Genomic DNA, 23279 nt, shown 5'->3' on the forward strand with positions numbered 1-23279 from the left:
GAGAATAATAATGAAAAAGAAAAATCTATAATCTTACAAAAATGAAAGAACTAGAGCCTATGAATGTAGAAAGTAATACAAAATGATGATGTTGATATGTGATCGTTGCATAATTTTATAAAACAACTGCTGCCAGTGAGGTTTGCATAATTTTAACTCCATGGAGACATTTCTGATTTGTTGCTCGATCAACTGGTGTGGAACCTCGTCTTTTTTTTACCACCTTGGTTCAAAGCTTGCATATATTTGTTGCTCTAGATGTAACGTTAAGTGCCATATATTAGTTAAATCTTGATTCATTTCACCACAACTTTGCATGGTTTGATAAGCAAAAGAACCTTCATTGACTTCAGAATTTAATGTTAGTTTTCTTTTTATTTTTCCTATCCCACCTTCCCATCCTGCAATATAAGGGCGTGGTCTATTTTTCTATCCTTTTATTTATTCAATACAGCTGCCTCCAAATTTTTAATTTTGAAGACAGCTAGCTTTTGCTTCCTTGTTCCAGTCTCACCGTTGCTTTCAGAAATAATTGAGGTTCAAGTCCTGGAGGAAGTTTCTGAGCTTTGAAACTTGAGAGAAGAAGAAGAAGAAGAAGTTATTGAGCTCTTTTGGAGAAGAGAAGAAATGGCGATGATCCTGGATGCTTTTGTTTCCAGTTGCACCAGTAGGCTTGGCACTCTGGTTGAGGAGCGAGTAGTCCTTATACTCGGGGTGAAGGATGAGCTTAAGAGGCTGCAGAGAAGGATGGAGAGGATCAAAGGAGTCCTCCAGTATGCGGAGAAACGGAGGATCCAAGAACCAGCCATCAACACTTGGCTGAACGAGCTGAAGGATGTCATGTACGACGCTGATGATATCATCGACCTCTGCAGATATGAGGCTGCCAACCTACTGATGGATCAACCATCATCCTCTTCGTCAAACCCACCGGTATGCTGTAAACTCCCCTTGCTCTCATCTTGCTTTACTGGTATGCGTGTGCGTCATGAGATTGGAGGCAGAATTGAAAGCCTCAATAATAGATTGGAAGAGATCCACAAGGACAAAGTAATGTTTAGCCTTAAGGATGCCGGATCCAATGACCCTCATGTGACAACGGCGGCTAGTGCTCGAATGACATCTCCACTTCTTGATGCCGACGTTGTGGGGGATGAGATCAAAGCTGCTGCTGCGGAGGTGGTGGAGATAATAGTTAGCAGCAAGGAAGGAAAACAGCATCAAGTTTTTGCCATTGTCGGTATGGGGGGCATAGGTAAGACCACACTTGCTCAGAAAGTATACAATGACGCTGCAATAAGAAACTACTTCTCTGTCATGGTATGGACATGCGTCTCTCAAAGCTACTCAGAGATCGAGTTGTTAAAAGAGATCATCAGGAGTAGCGGAGGCGACTACGGACGGGCTGAAAGCGTTGCAGAACTCCATCAGAAACTAAGAGCCGTCGTCGCTGGGAAACGACTCTTTCTTGTGCTCGATGATGTTTGGCAGTCAGATGTATGGACTAATTTACTCCGAGTTCCCCTTCAAAGCGAACAAGGCAGTGGAAGGATCTTGATAACAACTAGAGACCAAAATGTTGCAAAGGGAATGGGAGCAGTACACATCCATGAGGTGGCCCAATTGTCTATTAATTCTGGTTGGGAACTACTACGCACGAGAGCTTATCTAGATAGGGAAGATGATGTGCTCAGCTTGAGAGACGTTGGGATTCAGATTGTGAGGAAATGTGGGCGTCTTCCTCTGGCGATCGAGATGGTTGCTGGCATCTTAGCTACAAAGGAACCAAATAAAGGAGAATGGGAACAACTACTTAAAAGCGATGCCTGGTCCATGAGAGGGCTTCCTGAAGAACTCCAGGGAGCTCTATACCTGAGCTACGATGTCTTGTCCCCAGAGCTTAAGCAGTGCTTTCTCTACTGCTCCCTTTATCCAGAGGATAAACTAATGCAGCGTGATGATCTTGTTAGGTTTTGGATTGCCGAAGGATTTATTAAAATAGGAGGAGAAGATAAAATTACAGAAGCTACAGCAGAAGATTATTATAATGAGTTAGTCAGAAGGAGCCTCCTACAACTAGATCTTCATATCAGCATTACTGGGAAGGTATGCAAAATGCACGATCTTTTACGATCTCTTGCTCAGCATTTGTCACAAAGCGAAAGTTTTTACGGAGACCCTAAATTGTTAAATCCCATCGCTTTATCTAAGATTCGTCGCCTGTCAATTGCAAATAAAGGAGAGACCATTGTTATCCCTCCTGGTCTAGAAACAGAACGATTATGCTTGAGGGCCTTGCTGCTTTTTGATGGCCCTCCAAGAGTTGAGAATGATTTGTTTACAAGATTTGCATATCTCCGAGTCTTAGTTCTTAAAGGGATTGAGAGTATGCCTGATTCTTTGGGAAATCTAATACATTTGAGGATGCTTGATCTTGCTAAAACAAGAATATCTGAGCTACCAAATTCACTTGATCGCCTAACTAACCTACAGAGTTTGAACTTAACAGATTGTAAGCAATTGCATGCCCTTCCAAGGGGCCTCACTCAATTATGTAATCTAAGATATCTTGGCATCAGTAATATGTCTCTAAATAATGTGCCAAAAGGGATAGGGAGATTGCAATCACTTACTAACTTAGAAGGGTTTATAGTGGCCGGTGAATGTGGCAGCAGTGAAATGCAAGACGGTTGGGAGTTGAAAGAGGTAGAGTCTCTCGATCAGCTAAGAGAACTATCTATAGTTAAGTTGGAGAGGGCAACAGATGGAGTCATGCTTGACAAGAAACATCATCTTAGAACGTTAGAACTACGCTGGACACCACAGGCAAAATGGGCTAGTCATCGACCATATTCTGAGGAGGAGACAAACAAAATCGAGGAAATTTTTGAGAAATTGTCCCCTCCCCCCGGCTTAGAAATTCTCACCGTTGATGGTTTCTTTGGTCGCCGATATCCCATCTACATGGCAACTTCTCTTTCTAGTCTAATATCATTGCACCTTTTGAATTGCATATATTGTCCGCACCTTCCCCCGCTCGGCCAATTGCCACATTTAAAATATCTTAGAATTGCTAATGCATCAGCAGTGGTAACCATCGGCCAAGAGTTCCTCGGCAATGGGTTAAATGCCTTTCCCAAGCTCGAACTTCTATACTTTAAGGAAATGCTTAACTGGGAAGAGTGGTCCTTGGGTGAAAAAATTGAAGAGGAAGAGGAGGGAGCTGCTACCGCTGGAGGAGAGATTGTACCATCCTCTTCTCTATCATTGATGCTTCGTCTGCAAAGGTTGACTCTTGTAGACTGTCCAAAGTTAAGAGCTCTTCCAGAACGGTTGAAGCACGCGACTATGTTGCAAAGCTTCCACATAGAAGGAGCTCGCAGCTTGAGAGCAGTAGAGAACCTCCCTTCCCTAACTAAGTGGCTTCAGATCGTTGACAGCAACAGTATAGAAAGAGTCTCAAATCTTCCGCAACTAAGAAAACTCCTTGTGATTCATTCACCTGCTCTAAGTTGTGTCCAGAATTTGGATGCGCTGCAATCTTTGTCTCTAGTAGATGAATCGATGGAGTGTCTTCCCGACTGGGTGTCAAGATTGCTACAGCAGCGACGACCCCACCTCCATGAATTAATAATGTTCTGCGATATCCGTGTGCTCGAGAAATGCCAGGTGGGATGCCAAGATTGGCCCATCATCCAGCAGTTCTCCAAGGTCCATGCCTTCACAATCAATGGAATCGCTTATCTGGAGTACACCAAACTACCCTTCACCTACAACACCAACCTACCGGAGCTCAGAGCCAGAGGTCTGTTTACTCCTCTCTCTCTCTCTCTTTCTTTCTTTCCATTCTCTGCATGGATATGTCTCATGCCTGTCCAAATTTGAGCCTTAACTGGATTTAGCTGTAATACATATACATTTTAACTTTCTTTTTTTCATTGTTTTGTCCCAGCTATTTCATCTAAATTTAAGTACGTAGCATCTTTTATGCTAATATTTAAAGATCACCGAAGCCAAAAGTTTAATCTGAATACTGCTGAAATATATCTATGCAATAGAAGCTTGTTATGCTTATCAATATTCTTAGAAAGCTATCGATAGCTGTTGATCTTTCTTGTTATTGATTTCCACGCACTTAATCAACAAAGAGAGTTCTGAAAACGAAATACGTATTATCAAAGAGTAGACCTTAATTAGGGTGATAAAATATCAAGTACAAATGGCCTAAATTTGGATGAGAGAGTGTGTTATATGTAACTGAATGTAGCTACTAATCTTTTGGATTAACCAACAATATTTATTAACTATAGATGACTACAGATGGAGCATGTTTGATATCATTTGATCAACGCATATAGTTATTTCGGTTCTTAATATAATCTGTAGCTAATTTTTGCATGAATTAGAAAAAGGAAAAGTAGCAGCAGCTGAGGGATAAATGCAAGAAGAAGGGAGAGGAGTGGAACAAGTGGAGAAGACTCAAAAGAGGAGGATAGGAAATAACAAATTGGAACAATTCATGGTGTAAAATTATTGCCTTGCCAAGAAGGATGGATGTCTGAAAAGTGAAATCCTGCATATATATCTCATGTCACACAACAAGTCAATTGTCATTGTCTTTACTAAAATAATTACCTCACTTTGATATATCCAGAGGTAATTTGCTCTTCTTCCACAAAACTTTGATATAATCCAGCCATTTATTACCCAGTGGCATGTATCTTGTAACATTTTCCATTATCTTTGTATGCCTTGTTTGTATTGCTTACTTACTATTGGAGTGGATATGACATGTAGAGAATTTGTTTGCAACTTCTTTTAACTCCTATGACTACTACTGCTGCAGTTATCTGTCAACTTAAAATATACTAATGTTTGATTTTATGATAAATATACTTAAAACATCTTAGATTGCAAATCCTTCTTTCACTCATTTACTACATATATTTTGATTCTTTTTAGTTTGTTGTTTGCGTTCGATCTCAGATCTAAGAATTTGTGGCCTGTTTGCATTCGATCTCAGATCCACCAGCGACGTATTAAAAATCATACATTTATCAATATTGTTTTGCTATGACAGAATTATACAAGCTTCTCAAGCATAATCAATATTGTCTCTAACGTCTCATAAAACTACTATTTTGATATTAAAAAAATTAGAAAATATTCAAATTTTTGGATAAGAATGCTAGCTTTCCCTTTGTCAATTACTACACTTAACTAACTATTACAATCGTTATCAGTTACCAAAAAATGAATCAAACGGCAAACAACAGTAAGTTAGCCGTCGTTTTACACCTAGTTGAACAGCTAGAGGGTTGCAATTTACAGCGAGCAACAAAGCTTGGAGTCAATGGATGCTAAGCATAAGCAAAATGCATGGTAGCCAGTCAAAGGATATCTGCAAATATGTAGATTTATCAAGAAACATTCTAAATAGAAACATAATTTCTCTTCTCTTTTGATGGTCAATTGATTGTTTACCTGAAGTCCATTACATACTTTGACTTTCCTATTCTTCCGAGCTGTAAGATTGTTTGTCTTCCTTTCTCCTGTTTGACATAAGAAAAGATATTGATACATAACCAACAATTTATTCTTTCGATGCACTTGCATATCGACTCCATTTGCAGGTTTCAGAAGGAACATCCTCAATATTTTTCATGCAAAATGCCCTTCATTTCCAGGAACATTTTAATAAAAATAAGAAAGAATAAACAAAATTGTTATGCAATAGTCTAGTTTGAAAGCCAATACTCAGATAAAAATTTAAAGAAAACTCTTTGAATCATTGTCTCAGCACTGATAGATGAAAAGATACTAATATACTACCTCCATTGTCAGCTGAAAATTCTTCACTGATGTCTGCACTTTGTGGCCTGCTCTTCCTGCCCTTTCTCTGAAATCTAGTTCATAACGCTTAGTTACCTGATAAAATATTAATTAAATTTCCATCTTTTGTAATTAGAGTACAGATCACTAATCCATCTTTCTTCTGAATTTGCTTACATGATTGTAGTATGGGACCCTTGAAAAGAGCTGGTGGGATCTATTCCTCTTTTCCTCCCAGTCTTTAGGAAGTCCATTGATGTGTTGAATCTGTAATGCTCGTTATGTAACACCAGAAAAGAATGCATTCATATAACATTTCTACAATTCAACCAGTCTCAGTTTCACCTGAGTAGTGTTTGTGTTCTTTATCTGCATGGATTGTTGCTTGGGTATCCATGCTCTTATGCTTCTAAAACTCCCTGTAAGAGTAGTTATGGTAGGAATAAACCTGCCACAAGTTGAATACAATCTCATGAACATAATGAAACCTTTTTTACAGAGATAGAATTGTCTGTGTCTGTCTTATGAGAAAGGTATAAGAAAAATTGTCTTACACTGCAACACCGAGAAGTCGCTTCGAGTGATTCTTCGACGAATCAAGATGCCCCTACAAGCATCAAAGATTTCCTCAGTCATCTAATTGAAGCACCACAATGAATGCTTCTAACTCTATTTTATTAAACAAAGACTTTTTAGTTAAACCTGATCCCATATTTGGTACTTTGACCCCATGAGATTAGCTGACATAGTCCCCAAGAAACTCTCATCTGAGGTAGAAAATATCCCTTGTGGATTCTGAGCTATAATGAACTCTGATCTTCCCTTCCTCCTCCTATGCCGCGCAACGGCGAGTTTTCGATCTTGCCGGCCCTGACCCTCCTGTTAAATAGTTACTAGCTATAAAAATTAAATGGCAGCCAAGTTCACTGGAGGTTGCTCAAACTGCTTGAAGCAAAATTTTAGTTTAAATTGAGGTGGCTTCTCCATTATCAAGTAATGTAAGATGATAATTTCATCCATAATTTCCTCACCACTTTATTATCCAAATATTACTGAACTTGAACATAAAAAGTATAAGCTAAGAGTTAAACAACAGAATGGCCACCAAGTTCACTGGAGGTTTCTCAAACTGCTTGAAGAAAAACTTTTAGTATAAATTAAGGCGGCTTCTCCATTATCAAGTAGTGTAAGATGATAATTTCATCCATAATTTCCTCACCACTTTATTATCCAAATATTACTGAACTTGAACATGAAATCTATAAGCTAAGAATTAAACAACAGTATACTGAACACAAGTGTTTCCTGCACACTTAAAACAAAACATTGCAATGCTATGTGATGTGATGTCTTGGCAAAATATCAAACTTCTTGAAAACTTGGTTGTTGTAAGTAGTGATGGTTTGCATTTTGGTCACAGAATTGCATATGATTTCCAAGGATGTTAGTAATAAGAATGCATAATATTATGACATTGGTATAGTATTTCTCTTACATTGGTATAAAGAGAATAGATAGCCACCCCACGAATCTCATTTGATTTCTCCTTAGCTATAATGCAAGTACACCTCCCTACGTCCAAAGGAAGAGGCCTGCACAACAATGACCTGAAACAACCAAACGATTATACTCCACTCCATTAAAATTCCAAAGTGTACACTAAATATCTAGCCCAATTTAATCCCAAGAATAGAAAATGAGAAGAACCAAAATCATGAACCTATTGGGGAGAGTAGACCAGGAAGAAGCCGGCGCAGACTCCGAATCGGAGAACTCCCAGACGTCGGACGACGACGACGAAGGAAGTGGGTCCCAAGAACTCTTGAATGCCACTTTGTTGAGGTTGGTCTTGCCCAAATTGGATTGCAGCTTCTTCCCCTTCCAAGGAGCAGAGGCAAAGACATGGCCATTGCCGCAGCCGGCCGGCGCGACCGAGATGACGAAATTCTCCTTATCCGCAGTTGGGTCAAGATTGGGGCGTTGGTGAGGAGGTGACGGGGTGGAAGAATTGGAGTTGTGAGGAAGTAGAGGAGTTCTCTTAAGACCAGTCATTGGTAAAGTGTGTAGTAGTAAGTATATTGAGAACAAATACTCGGCTTGGCTACCTTCTTATTCTACTGAGCTTGGATTTCAAATTTGAATTGGGTGCATTGGAAATCGTGCTTGATCCGATGTTTTCAACGGTCATATTTCTCGGGAATTGGATGGGTTTTGGACTTCTTTTTGATGGTTTATTGGTGGGTAGCAGAGCGGGAAGAGGGCTTCTATTTGAATAGTGGTGTGGTGTGCCGCGGAGCACCGTAATTCTCGGGCCTGCTGAAAAAGGAGGTGATGAGGGGATTGGGGTTTATACTTTTATTGGATAGTAGTCGTAGGGTATTGGATAGAGTAGAATGAAGCAGAGGTATAAGTTAGTGGGTTTGTGTTAAACTAATTAATAGAGTTGGCGTAACGCAGACGCATCAATAAATTGTCATTAGCTTTTTTATATGATGTAAGTTAGTGGATCTCATCGACTAATTCGGAGGATCATGACCGTTGGATCTTAGAATAGGGCGATAGACCATTTGACACAAGCATCACTCTTGATTACAATCATAAAACAATACTGCAATTGAAGATAAAAATATCAAACTTTAGGGCACAAATATTATACAACACAAAGCACCACCTTAAAAGATTCACGGAGCAAAAGATCTAAAATTAGCATATGGCTTCGTCGCGATTCAGTAGTCAAAGACACAGTCTTGCAAAACTTTGAAAGACCAAAGAAGAGAGTATCTTCAATCTACAATACCAACAGAAAATCAACACTCTGAGCGACTACTTCCCATCAGAAAGCCAAATTAGAGAGAAAGAGCAAAAGATCTTCCTCGGCCAGCACCACACTCATGGAGTTCATTCTAATGGAGGCATGGGTCATGAAAAAAAGTCACAAATCCTACAAAAGCAAAGGGAAGAAAACATGGTGACAATCATATACCCCAACACTAGTGTGATCGTGCCTTTGTATGGCGATGGTGATCATGGTACTGCGGTGGCCGCGACAACGACAATAACTACTGTGACAACGATAATGACAACAACTACTGTGGTGGTCGCGACAATGACAATAGGGCGCTATTGACCATAGTGAGTAAGGAAAAAAAAGAGCCAACATAGAAGTGAGAAGAGGCCAGGGAAGAGAGAAGGAAAGACGCGAGGAAAAAGAAAACAGAGAAGAAACGGAAGGAAAGAAGAGGGGTGGAGGAGAGAAATAAGAGAAAAAGAGAAGGAAAAGAAAAAAAAAATTCATATGAGAGAGGAGGACTCCTCCTAGCTAAAGTGGCTAAAGGGAGGGAGACAAAAGCACCGGTTGAGAGAGCCCCTAGAGGTGGAAGAAAAAAAATTCTAAAATTCTAAGAAATCTCTACCGGGTCAACAGCCGGTAACACTTGTTGGTAAAAAATAGATTATTTACTATTAGAACAAAAAATTCTTATTTTAACGTAAGTCTAAAGGGTTTTTAACTAAATTGTTTCTTTTCACAATTTATTTATCCAAATGGTCCATCTTCCAAACTTATAATATAAATGGTCTATTTTTTATGCGTCCCTGAAAAAAAAAACACAAAGGTTCACTGTTGATTTTAATATAAGAGGTAAAATGTTGATTTCATCGATCATTTATATAAAAAAAATGTACAAATATAAAAATATAAGAAAAAAGTGAGAAAATTTAAGGATTTGATTTAATCGAATGTTTATATAAATATGTTAATAAATAATCTTTTCACTCTCTATATTTATCATTAATTGGAACAAAACACCAATGCGATTGACATGTCATGCTTAGAAGTTAGAATAAAATACTGACTATGAGGCAGCAGTTGACCTTCTTTAAAATAGAGTCTGTTGATATTAAATTTGAGAAGTAAACCATTTTAATAAATAAATTTATGAGGAGGTTTAATTTCGAAATAAATAGGGGATCCGATTCGTTGTATCACGTTACACATCATGTCACCTCACGAATTGGATGATTGGATCTCAAGTTATGGAAAACACGTAAAGAGATATAAGCTCTTTAACTCCTTTTTTTTTTTAAATTTTTTTTGACAACGATAACTTGCTTATTAAACGGATTTTGTTCATATATTGTTTCAATCCTTCCAATTTATAAATATTAAGTTGAGTAAATTATTTATCGTGTTCTGATAACTTAATTATAATTTAAATAACTTATATAAATATAACAACTAGTTTAATAAATAAGTTATATTGGTTTATTTGGTTTTAACTTTACAAATCACATTGTATATATTTATCTATTTTGTGGCTCATATTTTATCTTTGAATATTTTGTAATTAAACCCTCATTTTTTTTCTATAACTTTTATTTAATATCCTAGTGTTATTTTGACTAACTAATATTAACAAAATTATTAAAATACCCTCACCGCCCCTCCCCTCCTCTCTGCCTCTTTAAGGAAAATTACATCTTAGATTTTTATGATTTGGCTCAATTGCATGAGACTCTTTGTCTTATCAATTTAAACACTTAATCCTCATGTCGTCTCGACTAAAATACAATAATTACTTTTTTATCATATTTAACTAATCTAAAATAATATCGATTGAGTTTTAAATAATAAAAATATGACAAATATATTGAAGAGATGTATGATTTTGTCATATATTTATTATCTGAAATTTGATCGACATTATATTAGATATATTAGAAAGCTTATCTGATCTTTTACAACTTGGTCTTTAACGAGCATCTTCAAATTCGACGTTTAGAGTCACATATGATGAAAAAAATTATTCTATTTTAATTTAGACTATACAGGGTTTCAACATTTCGGACATTTTAGCCAAACTAAGACGAGGTTTGAATACATATTTATGCAAGAAAAATATGATCATTTAAATTATTTTATCATCTGTATTAACGACATTTATAGCTATAGTTTAGACAAAATTTTATTAAAAAAACAAAGTTGAACAGTTCACTAATGGGACAATTACATTTTAAGTCTCCTTAAAAAAACTATCACATTTTTTCACATATCTTTTATGAACTTACTTTTGTAACACCCTAATATCTAATATCGTAGATAGATAAGCTAAAAACTCTTGATATGTTAACGATTTGAGGATTTATGTATCGCTACAAAAAAAAAAAAAAAAAAAAAAAAATCCAACGAAGGTAAATAGAAAAAAGAAGAAGTAATCTAAGTATAATTAGCCATAAGATAATTTTAATTTAAAAAAAAAAAAGGTTAAAGAGGGTAAAATAATGTGGTACTAGGGACCATTTCAAACACCTTCCAAAATGTGGTCATTGGCACAGTTTGTCCAATGTGAGCATGTGACCCAGACAAAGAATGTTATCCATAAGATGTGGTGAATGTGTGTGTTTGGTAGGATATCGCCATCACTATCAAGTAAATTAATATGTTTGACATTAATAAATGTACAAGGTTTTCTAATCTCTTAAGTACAAAATAAAAATATATTACAAGCACTTAGTTTTTCTTCTTCTTCGTCTTCCTTTTTCCAAAGCACTTGGTTTTTTGTTCCTTTAAAACACTTCAAGTTTTTTTTAATAGATGTCAATACGTTAGATACAAAGATTATTTTTTTTTCTCAATATATTGATTAGAAAATTAAATTATGTGTTTTCTTTAAAAAAGAAAGATAAACTAACCACAGTATGCATTAATAAATAATATCTTATCACTGAACTATGAACTACAGTAGCAACCTTCGTCGTTGTCAATTTAATGGCAAAGTTGCAACATCTGTCTCTTTTTTCATATCATTTGAACTTCAAATGGTATTGAGACCGTACAAGAAATAGTTGGCAGTTTGTCGTTGACTATGTACCATTAAAGTTACTTTACCTCATCACGATGTATCTATTTCTTTTTAACACTGTTCATAACTTAATAGTAACTGTTATAAACATCTCAACTAAGTCTATTTAAACAAAATTGAGGGCAGTATTAATATTATATGGTAGAGATATATAAGAGCTTTAGACCTAGTAGGATTTCGTCGGTGTTATTTGAGCCTCTACTTTAAAGTTTAGGAGATATTAAGATCACTACTTTGAGAAAGTCCACTGAGATCACTCTTTTTTAACTCGAAGGTCACTGACATGAAACATCAATCTCCAAGTTTACTGAGCTCAATCATAAAAACTAGTACATCAAAATTCAAATGGGTACAACATTGTAGATTTAGTTGTAGGTATTGATAGACAGTATTAACCAACTCTAAAGTAATAGAATTGACTCAATGGTGATATAGTGTCTTGGCTCAATGGCTCAATTCAGTTGATAGTTCGGCGATGCGCTTGGCTAGAAGGAATAGCTTGACAACACGATAATTTGAAGCAAGTCTTAGCGGCGTTTAGTTCAGAGCAATTGTTCGACGAATCTGCGATGTATATGACTTGAAGCTTAAATTAGACAGCTTGGTGAGATCTAAATACCTTTGTATCTACGAAAGACTAACTTTTTATACAGCCTATATTTAGCCTTCGAATTCATAAATAATAAAAAAAATTAGTTACAAAAACTTAAGTCCATCTTATAGCAATCGGTGATTCTTTTACTTAGCTTTAGAAAAAAAATGATATAAAATTACGTGTGTTTATGGTTGCCTATTGATACTATAGCACGCGCTTGTGTTTTTTTCACTTCCGAATAGCTTTTATTGGGAAAAGAATCAGTTCATTACTACGTATAAAGTCAACTTTTGTTGCTTAATAGTACTAAAAAGTAGCTAAAATAAGAGTGATTATGATTATTAATTTTTTATTTTTAATTTATATAGGTGTGTTATTTAGTAAGGGTATTTCTGTCATTTTATAAGTGTACTTATGGAAGCCTAAGTATCGGGTCGGGCTTAATTTGCTAACGGGTTTCGTATCTCAACTGATAACCTCCCCCCCCCAACTTCTGTATAAATCCAGCTGTACTCCTCCTACTCGGCGATCTCTAACCAGCCTCGCTTATTCCTCGCGTCCAACCTCTTCCTTCTCTCACACACTTTAGAGAGAGAGAGAGAGAGAGAGAGAGAGAGAGAGAGAGATATCAAACTAACCCGATCGTCTCGGATCTCGAATCATCGCCGGCGGCTGCGGCGGCGATGGCGTCATCGGAGGTGGATCTTCGCCGGAGGCGGCGTAGCCCGGCGAGGAGCGGCGACACGACCTGCCCGGCGGAGGATGGGAAGTGTCGCCGGCGACGCCTCGTGAGCTACGAGGAGCTGCCGGATTACCTCCAAGACAACGAGTACATCCGCGATCACTACCGATCGGAGTGGCCGATCCGCGACGCCCTCCTCAGCGCCTTCGCCTGGCACAACGAGACCCTCAACATCTGGACGTAAGCGTCCGCCGCCGGATTTGCTGCCGTGATCGTCGGATCCCCGTCCGGTAGCGTTGGTGCGGTTACATACTTTCCTTCTTATGATTCTTATTTCTTTTTTGCAGGCATTTGGGAGGGTTTTTGTTGTTCTTGGGGTTGGCCGCGGCGGGTTCCAGAGATGCGATCGAGGAGGTGGTGGGGTCGGGCTTGCCAAGGTGGGTCTCTCTCCTCTTTTGAGAAAATTTCTTGGGTTTCTTTCACCTAATTTGATAAGATTTATTTCTTTTCTTTTTTTTAATTTTTATGGCAGTTTTGTGGTGAAATCGTTGGACGCAACTTGGGGCAGGAATTACTCGGTAATGAAATAAAAATTTCAAATTTAAAACTTGGGGCGTTCTTTTATGAATATATTTGCGTTTGATTTACTTATAAGAAGTGGAAGATGCCGCCGTCTCTTATCTTGATATAAATATCTGAAGGTAGCCTGGACATAGTTTAGACTTTAGAGTCATACGAAGAATCCGTGCACATTTTCAAATATAGAAAAATTCAACTCCTAGATGAGAGACTCTTCGGTCACGATGAGCCTTTGATTACTTATTTTTATCAGAGTTAAATAATATGATAAAGTAATACATATTTTTTAAACAAAATTAGCATACTTATTTATAATTTGTAATTAAATATAAATTTTGCATAAATTTATCTAAAGTAATAATTATATTTTACAAGTGAATAAAATATAAATATAATTAAAAGGTGTGTATAAAACTATATTCACGAACTAAAATACGCGTATAAACTTTTCTTGTGAATCTTTTGCCCAGAGTCAAATTTGAGCTCTAATTGTTGGCACGATTGCCAAACAGGCTTTAGTTTGTTGCTCTTCTAATTGATGGGCTCTTTGTTTATAACCATATTACATGAGAATTAATTATATTTTATTTTTATTTAATTTTTTTTTGGCAGACAAGGTTGAATGTAAACTTTTCATGAAAAGGGTAGAAATTGTGATAATTGAGTCATCGCCGATAATAGACTCGTAGTAGAGTGGATTGAGCTTCGTTGTGATCGTTTATTGGCACGCATCAACATACTCATCTGGGATTTAATATATATATATATATATATATATAATTTTTTTTTCTCTTGTAGGAATCTCAAATCTTGCCCTCGTCCTCCACCGTCTCCGGCAACAATAACTCCATCCCAAGATGGCCGCGCCTCGTCTTCCTCGTTGGCGCGATGTCGTGCCTCGCCGTCAGCGCCGTCTCACACCTCCTCGCCTGCCACTCCCGCCGCCTCAACCTCTTCTTCTGGCGCCTCGACTACGCCGGCATCTCCCTCATGATCGTCTCCTCCTTCGTCCCCCCTATCTACTACGCCTTCCTCTGCCAACCCCTCGCCCGCCTCGCCTACCTCTCTGCCATCTCCTTCCTCGGCCTCCTCGCCATCGTTACGCTCCTCGCTCCTAGCCTCTCTTCCCCCCGCTTCCGCCCCTTCCGCGCCACCCTCTTCCTCGCCATGGGCTTCTCGGGGGTCATCCCCGCCGTCCACGCGCTGTGGATCAACTGGGGCCACCGGGCCTGCTACGTGGCGCTGGCCCTGGAGGTGGCGATGGCGGCGGCATACGCCACAGGCGCCGGGTTTTACGTCAGCCGCGTGCCAGAGAAGTGGCGGCCGGGGGGGTTCGATATAGTCGGGCATAGCCATCAGATATTCCACGCGCTCGTGCTCGTCGGAGCGCTGACGCATTACGCAGCCACGTCGGTGCTGCTCGACTGGCGCGACGGGTTTGCGAACTCCTGCGGCGTTTGATGAACTGGCGGAGCTCGAGAGTAATGGGGAATTATGGTGCGTAGAAGCTGTTTGTGATGATGCCCCAACATACAAATTGAAAGGTGTGGTGCATTCATTTTTATCTCCAATGCGTCTGATTTAAGTGTAATATGTTTATTCTCTAAACAACTGTTTGTGATATTGCGGTTTTTATTATAATAAGAAAACTACATTTTAACCCCAATATGGTTTGCCCTAAATTTATTTTATCTTTTTTGTAATTTTATTTGTGTCACTTTATTCTCTTATTATTATATTTAAATTATAATTATAATTTTTGTAAGTTGAATTAAAAATATTCATTAGAGACAAATTGTAGATATTTGAATAAGCTTTCTAATGTATTTAAAATAATACCGATTGAATTTTAGATTATAAATATATAATTATATATATCTTTGTAATCTGAAATTTAGTCAGTATTATTTTAAATACGTTGAAAAAATTATCTAATTATTTATAATATCTAATGAGTATTTTTAAATTTAGCTTATAAAATCGATCATATGATTAAAAAATAGTTGTTTTAGTTTGAATATAACATTATTTAAAATGACACAAGTAAAATTGAATGATTAGATAAATAATTTCCTCCCTTAATCCTCCCTTAACATTAATAATTAGATAAATAACTTCCTCCCTTAATAAATATATGATTATATATATATTTTGAACATTTTGTAAAGAGACGTTCTATCGGCATTCATGGACTTCTAAGTTATTGAAAACCTCGTAAATATCTGATGATTAACAATTACATTTTCTATCCATAGTGAGCAATAATATAATATTTTTTATAACATTTAAAAATATATTTAATGGTTCAAAATTATATTAGGAGTCATAATATTTAAAAATAATAATTTGATGATTATTAAATAGAAACTCTGAGAAGTGTCTCCTACTTTGGAGCCTCGAATCAAGCCTTGTCCATATCCAAACCGGCTTAACCCTATAGCGTCTGACCCATCCATTAGAGTCTATAGGTAATGACTCATCCATTGCGATCTAGTTTATTTGCATACAATTGACTCGGTCATATTTATTAGATTTAAATTTCTTAAATTCTTAAATTTTTTTTTTACCACATTCTTTAACGAAAGCACCCAATACTAAAGGCATGTAATTATATGAGGTTTGAAATTAATTGAGATTTAGCTCATCCATCAGGCCTAGCCAAGCCATATGCTCGTAATTAGCCCACAAATCATATACATTAACAAAACTATGTTAGAAAACTTAAAACTCGGCCCAAAATTATTAATTGGAGACTGAACTGAGCATGACCTTGTTTAGTTTAGACTTAATTTTTTCTTCTTTTTTTAAGAATTTTTTTTTTTTTTAACTGAGCTAAGTTCGACTACTAAGTCCACGATCACAACTCGTGCTCGACTCCTTACAATAGTGTGAACGTCCACCAATGACCAACCCCTAATACGCACAAATGAAGTATTGCCACCTCATTTCCTTTGGGTAGCATTCCCTATGGCTAAGGTGCAGAGGACCCCCGCAACAATCAAAGTAGCCATTAGATTAACTATCAGCGACTAGATTTCGTCCTCATCTATAATACATTCATCGTCGGCAGTGGGGTTTTGTGATCAAATTAACCCCCCAAATATCGTATTTTTGCACCATCTAATATAGTTTAAACTTTAAGTACGAGATTAGATGAGGTAAAAAGTTACTATCTGCATCAATAACTTATATAATTAGCTATTTTTAAATCTTCATATAAATCAGGGTAGAAATCTTTGAATTTTGTATTTAAATTTTAAGGTGAAATAGACTGCAAAAAGAAAAAAAGAAAAAGAAAAAGAGAGAGAGAGAGAGAGAGAGAGAGAGAGAGAGAGAGTTAAATAGTAAAAAAGAAAAACTCTCGACAAGGCCTTAGTGTTGTTTTCGTCATCATTACCGCCGGTGAGCCACTTCGCCGGACCGGTAAATGAGCTTTATCGAGCCGAGCCCGAGCTAAGGTTCCTCAGCACGATTCGATCTCGAGTCGAGCACTCGAGCTCGAGCTTACACTGTTTTATAATTTCTAGCCGAGCTCATTCGTGGCCAAATTTCCCGCCAACTCTTCTTTTCCCGCCTCTCTTTCTACTTTTTATCTGCCGCCCTCGACCTTCTAGCGTCGTCGTCGTCTTCTTCTTCTCAAAACTCTGATAACCGACACCTCATCGGAGCCGGGCGAAACCCTAGATTGGATCAAGAGAAGACGAGGACGTGGGCGAAATGTTCTACTCTCACACGTTCCTCGCGAAGAAAAGCCCTCTCGGGACGGTTTGGATCGCGGCTCACTTGGAGAGGAAGATCAAGAAGCCTCAGATCGAAGTCATCGACATCCCCTCCTATGCAGGTGTGTTGATTGCTTGATCACGCTCTTAGAATACTAACTTACGCTAGATTTGAGAAAAAAAGTTGCAATCTTTATAGGAAAGATTGGATCTTGATTTTAATTTCCGTTTCTGCTTTATGAAATTCTTGCACAATTCCTTTATGGATTGCGAGAACATTGCCAAATTTCCAATCTTTTCGTGAAATCTCATGCATGGTGTCTTGCTTTGTGCTTCGACAGAATCTATAATGTTTCCCGAAGTCCCGCTTGCTCTGAGACTGTCGGGGCATCTTCTTCTGGGTCTTGTTCGGATATACTCGTGGAAGGTGAACTACCTCTTCCAGGATTGCAACAGGATGCTCACCGATATAAGGACAGCATTTGCTGCAGTACAAATTGATTTGCCGATTGAAGCAGACCGTGCTCCGTTTGAGTTCGTGACTCTCCCGGATACTTTTGAGCTCGATGCATTGGAGTTGGATGATGCTGTCAACCAGATAGAGTAAGTTTTCCTTTGGTAGCTTTTTTGGACCTCCTGAGAGCCTTTTTTAAGTCATTTCCACATCTCATTCTGTTATATTGATGCTAGCAGTGGCTTGGATAATCACTGCAAATCTTATGATCAAATCACAATGACAGGTCTTAGTTCTATCCCTTTTCATTCAGATGGTCAAATTTGTTTGGTTGTATTTTTGCTTAAACTAATAGGTTACTGTGGTCGCAGATGAAATATCTGGCGGAGGGGATCAATATATTGCTTTCCTTATCAATGAGGTCTCTATTTATTTGTCTGATGCTTGCTTGTTTGCTCTTTCCTGAACCTTCATAGTTCAAATACTGACAAATATTTTTTTGTGTGCTTTGACTATAAAGGATAGCCGGTCTGGTTCATTTTCTCAGCGAGGAAACTCAAGTCCAGGAGTTGGATCAATAAATGAAGAGTATGGTCCTTTTCATGTTTGAAGCTCCTGTCGGAAGTATCTGTTTTGATCTTTATTTGATAATCTATCTTTCTAGTGTATTGCCTCCATTTGAGGCTGGCTTGGAAGCAATCGCCACACCTATTCTCAGTACCAAAGGTTTGAGAGAGCCTGGTCCTAGTAATCTAGCAGAAGATTCCACCAGTTTTAATCAGACCCATTTTTCCCAAGAGGTTCCTGAGATTGAAATTATGCGCGAGGCTGTACAATCTTTTGAGCCACGAAATCTTCTAGGGTGGGATGATGCCAACATGGAGACAGATGTACTACATGAAGGTTCTTTTCCTTCAACGAAAAGAAAAGACAGTCTTTCTCCAATAATGGAAGGTGTATCGGTTTCTGGAGGTATACATTTGGCAATGCCATCCCGTGCAAATGCACCAAGTGTTGCATCTGCAGATGACCTTGACATTCTTAACACCGGAATATCTTTAGGTTGGTTTCTTCTTCTAATTGTTTGTTATAATATGTGCTTCAAGTTGATCATCTGATTATTATTATTTCTTCAGCACTCCTTAGTTTAAGTACTCATCACTCTTGTTACTCATCTCTGCATGGATGGTGTCTTGACCCATGCGTGCAGTGCATACTATCAAAGATTTGAAACACACATATGAGAGTGACCTGACATCCCCTTGTATTGAGGATATAAACCTTTCTGTCTTTCATTGACTCGTGACTTGCACACTGACTCTTGCTATGATAGCAATCCTTGCATCTAACAAATATCAAGGTCCATAAAATGCCTTACAAGTTTTGTTTATGGATGTTTGATGTCATAGGCCATCAGGTACCAGATTTAGAGCTTCGACCATCTCCTCTGGTCAAAGAGAAAAAGACAAAGAAGAGGAAGAAAAAACAGTTTTTTGATGAATCTTTGGTACTGACTAATGGGTATGTATCTTTCTCTCTTATTTTCCTTTACCTTCTGAATTTTGATATCTATTGTATTTGAGATTTCACAAATAAGTTTAAGAAAGTAATTTAAACATAAGCTAATCTTGTTTAATCAAAAGGCATCAGTTGGTTGAAGTCATGTCATCTTCTGTTGGTTTTCATTTGATAGATTCCCTTTCTTAGTGCTTTCTGTATCTTGGGCTCATGATGAGTCCAAATTTTACACTTCTTTAATAGAGAGATTGAATATTACAACTTCACGACCTTTAAGGATATGGTTGTCCTGCATGGATGTGTTGAATCCTTTTCTTAGGCAGTCTTAAGGATTAAGGGAATTTACCCATTGATCAGTTTTACTCAACAACTATATATCATTTATAGTTACTTGCAATGTTGCTGTTTTTATCAATGATTTGATTGAATGTGTTTCATTTAGGGAAATGAAGAAACAGCTTGAAGACACCTCTAAATTATTATCCAAGAGAAGGAAGCTTCCTTGCTCAGCTCTGCGTGCTTGGAAATTCTGCAGGACTCTTCAAAATGAAGTCATTCTCCATGAGCCATTGCTCTCCGGTAATCTTATCCTCCTGTAGCTTTCACAGCTATGCTTTTGCTTGAAGGAACTATCCATAAGACAATCTGTTTTTCTGCAGGCATGTGTAACAATCTCAAAGAAACCTTTAAGAAAAGCATTCCTCTCTCAAGTGTTGATTCTTCCCACTTAGAGGCTTCTCCTGGGCTTGCACATGTGTCTTCTCAAGGTGCAATGCCTGACTTAGATATGGAGCCTGAACTACCTCGATTTGATACACATGTTGAAGCAAACCAACCTGACATAGTGCCGTCTCCATCTGGAAGAGAGGAGCTTACTCCTTTTAGAACTAGTGATGTGAATTTAAATTCTGGTATGGGAAAGACTTTTGATACTGAGGTATTATCAACATTTGAAAGCCTGGAGTCGGCTGGACGGGTAGGCCCTGAGCCTGAAGTTTCTTTGTTTCCTTTGGAGGAAGAACAACCTTTTCTTTATAGAGATTCTCCAGAAATTCCTGGGCTACTGAATTCTGCTGATGGTGAAGTAAGGGAACTAGTCCTTTATTTCATTTCATTAAAATTTTCTGTTTCATGTGTTGTTGTCTTCTTTATGTTTGAATAAGATACCCATCTTATTGCAATTCGGTTCTGTTTCCTGAATTGGAATTTTCTGTAGGACTTGAATTTTCTGGAAGCAAGTAACACATCATTCGGTGAGCTCCAAGCACTCTACCTATTTTCACAAACATGTGATATATAACAATAGTATAATTTTGTCGCCGTGCAATTTACAAAGTCTGAGCTACTTACGCAGGTTCTGAAGCACTAGAAGTAGGCAACTTGTCTGCTAGGACTAGGTAACTGTCCGCCACAAACCATACAAATGCTATTGTTTGTGGGCTAAAAAAGTTATAGTTCATATTTAGTCATTCAAGTCTGTTCTCTATTATCATTTGCATTCTAACTAATGATTTTTGTCACAGGGCTGTGGCACAATATTTAAAAGAACATTCTCCATCAACTCCCTCTTCAAAAGATCAATCAGGAACTATCAGTTTGAATAGAATTTTGGAAGGCAAAACAAGAAAACAATGTGCAAGGATGTTCTTTGAAACTTTGGTAACTGTTACTTCTGCACTTCTTTTAAACTCAGATTTTCAATCTGAAAAGCTTTTGAAGTCCTTTTGACTTAGCCTCATTCCTTCTGCTTCAGTTAAAGCATAAAAAGAGAAGTGGGAATGTACAGTCAGTTAACTAAGCCTTGCAAGTAGTTTTTTACTTTTTTGGGCACTAAAAAAGGTAGGTTTTCACATATCAGGTCTTTGCACAATGACCATACTGGAGGACTAATATTAATCTATCTTGATATGTTAAAAAGGCTAGAACAAAACCTGTTTCTGTTTTCTTTGAAATTAGTGTTAATATCCTCTTCCTCTGCATGTAGAAGGAATAAAAGAAATTGAGCAAATATGAAAAGCCTCATAAGGTGCTAATTTGGGGAGTTAAACTTCCATTTGTCCAGATTTCTAAGAAAAGTATCTCTCACTTTTCATACCCATTTCCATAAACACTATGATTCGCTTTTCAAATGGCTTTACATCAACCAGCCTTAGTCCTTCGTCTCTAAAATTTTCGAGCCGCAATTTCTTTTTTGTATCTATAACATTAATGATGAAAAATTGGTTTCCCTTCAGCTTCCAGAAGGATGTACAATTGCTTATCTACATATTAATGGAAGTTCAAACATACATGCATTAGAGTTTTAATAATATACAATAATATTCATGGTAATACCAAGAGAACTTAGAAGTATTAATTTGCCAACAAGATTTTTCCAGAGGTTCATATTTTAACTCATTATTACTTTAGAAGTTTAAGCTTTTAGAGAACGGTGGTTTTTATATTTTATATTCTAACACTCACCCTCATTTCTGGCTTAATAAATTTAGATAAGCTCAAGAAGTAGATTTAGTTTAAATGGATGGAATTTTATATTTCAGGCAAGGATGGGCATGATAGGTACCCATCACTTGTGGCTCTGGCACATCTCAAGCTCAGCTTTTTGCATTTTTCATGTTGCTTATTATAAATGATTTTTGCTTTTAGGTTTTGAAGAGTTACGGATTAGTTGATGTACAACAAGAAGAAGACTATGGTGGCATTCTAATCTCGACTAAGCCTGCACTATCAACTGTCAAATTCTGAATGGATTTCTTCAAGTATTCTGATATCCTTGTACAAAAGGTAGAACTCTGACTGCATGCTATAACTATAGAAATTGATATCTAATCTTTTCAAACTCATATTCTTGAGGATTAAATGCTTGATCATGTCCTTATTAAATCCAAATTAGAATGCAGACAAACTTGGCTTGGAGTTTTCATTGTGATTACTCGTTAGTTGTTATAGCAACAATATATATATATATGTGTGTGTGTGTGCGTGTTTTGGGTGTTTGTGTTGTATCTGTGTGAATGAGTGTAGTTAGATATTTATATATGTATGCTTGCATGTGCAAATCTTTCCAGCCCAGTGATTATGGATTTAACTTATGTGTTGGGAAGAGTAAATTTATTAAAACTCAAGAAAGCAGAAAGACAATATTGCCTGCCATCCTTTAAAATTGAAAGGTTCATGAAGAGAAACTTTGACAATGTGGATTGTGGAACCATCATATTCATTTATCTTATTTCTGTTATTCTATCATCCATCAGTACCTACATATAGGAGAATATGACTTTTTTGGGGTCTTTTTTTAACCTGGATGAGAGTTCCGTAGATCTTTGTTGCAAATGAAGGTTGATTACCTTTTAGTCCATATAATCTTGGTACAGTAGAATACAATATACTTTTGAGAATCTTGTTTTTAACCCTGTTCTGGATTAAAAAAAGTGATCTATTAAAAAGTTCCAGAATCAGAATGTATCGTTTTCATCTTTTGTGCATATTTTCTTATAAGCAAATATATAATCACATTGAACAGTCTTGCACTACTGTTCTTTAAGTGCTTTTGTCTGAGCACTTATTTATGATAAATTTTCCACATTATAATAGTTTTCTAAGTTGTTATAACATTTAGATTCTCAAAATATGATATGACTAATGATGACTGATATCTGCAATTTTTGCAGTTCCTCCAAGGATGAGCACCTTAGATGCCTCAGTACTCAATTAACTTCAAGATGCTGATAAGAGGCTCTATACTGTGTATATTCTATCACACCACTAATTATGAGTAATTATTGTAAATACCAGCTAGTTATCCTTTGGAAGGGAGGGAAGGGTGGGGGTTTGGAGGTGACAAGGATTTATTTCTGTAAATTAGTTTTTGATTTTAGTCCTTATTGATTCAGTTTAACAAATTCAATACTTGTATTTTTCTCCAAAAGAAAGGAAAAGGAAGAAGCATGTTCCCTCCTATAGTATTTTGCACTTGAATGAGCCTCATGTATCTCAATCCCTTGTGAAATAGGGCTTCAATGATGTGTTACAACTTGCA

The 23279-nt window shown here is 37.2% G+C and overlaps 4 protein-coding genes across 5 annotated transcripts; 3 read left to right on the top strand and 1 right to left on the bottom strand.

Moving 5' to 3' along the window:
* Positions 1 to 627: 627 nt before the first annotated feature.
* On the top strand, positions 628 to 4438 carry LOC140793688 (putative disease resistance protein RGA3). The gene is made up of 2 exons (XM_073145334.1): positions 628 to 3805; positions 4407 to 4438. Exons 1-2 carry the CDS (start codon positions 628 to 630, stop codon positions 4436 to 4438), a joined length of 3210 nt encoding a protein of 1069 aa, XP_073001435.1.
* A 599-nt stretch (positions 4439 to 5037) lies between these two features.
* LOC140793911 (tubby-like protein 4) lies at positions 5038 to 7917 on the bottom strand. The gene is made up of 9 exons (XM_073145683.1): positions 7553 to 7917; positions 7328 to 7439; positions 6535 to 6711; positions 6387 to 6439; positions 6178 to 6280; positions 6010 to 6099; positions 5833 to 5928; positions 5485 to 5552; positions 5038 to 5401 (listed from the first exon to the last, which is right to left on the bottom strand). Exons 1-9 carry the CDS (start codon positions 7882 to 7884, stop codon positions 5326 to 5328), a joined length of 1107 nt encoding a protein of 368 aa, XP_073001784.1. The 5' UTR covers positions 7885 to 7917; the 3' UTR covers positions 5038 to 5325.
* Positions 7918 to 12815: 4898 nt separating this feature from the next.
* LOC140793849 (heptahelical transmembrane protein ADIPOR2-like) lies at positions 12816 to 15215 on the top strand. Its single transcript, XM_073145595.1, has 4 exons — positions 12816 to 13210; positions 13318 to 13407; positions 13503 to 13548; positions 14348 to 15215. The coding sequence occupies exons 1-4, from the start codon at positions 12972 to 12974 to the stop codon at positions 15008 to 15010; spliced, it is 1038 nt and encodes a 345-aa protein (XP_073001696.1). The 5' UTR covers positions 12816 to 12971; the 3' UTR covers positions 15011 to 15215.
* A 1955-nt stretch (positions 15216 to 17170) lies between these two features.
* On the top strand, positions 17171 to 23200 carry LOC140793933 (sister chromatid cohesion 1 protein 3-like). Of its 2 annotated transcripts, none has more exons than XM_073145713.1 (14): positions 17171 to 17390; positions 17610 to 17871; positions 17962 to 18008; positions 18094 to 18143; positions 18243 to 18310; positions 18387 to 18784; positions 19132 to 19243; positions 19683 to 19819; positions 19900 to 20324; positions 20457 to 20493; positions 20595 to 20637; positions 20764 to 20899; positions 21887 to 22024; positions 22912 to 23200. In XM_073145713.1, exons 1-13 carry the CDS (start codon positions 17267 to 17269, stop codon positions 21983 to 21985), a joined length of 1938 nt encoding a protein of 645 aa, XP_073001814.1. In that variant the 5' UTR covers positions 17171 to 17266; the 3' UTR covers positions 21986 to 22024; positions 22912 to 23200. The 2 variants fall into 2 exon arrangements, with proteins under 2 accessions (XP_073001814.1, XP_073001813.1); XM_073145712.1 differs by having other exon boundaries at positions 17185 to 17390; positions 17959 to 18008; positions 22912 to 23050.
* The last annotated feature ends 79 nt before the right edge of the window (positions 23201 to 23279 follow it).

This window comes from Typha latifolia, chromosome 8 (genome assembly GCF_019914945.1).
Source record: "Typha latifolia isolate L0001 chromosome 8, TyphaL0001v2, whole genome shotgun sequence".
Classification (NCBI taxonomy): domain Eukaryota; kingdom Viridiplantae; phylum Streptophyta; class Magnoliopsida; order Poales; family Typhaceae; genus Typha; species Typha latifolia.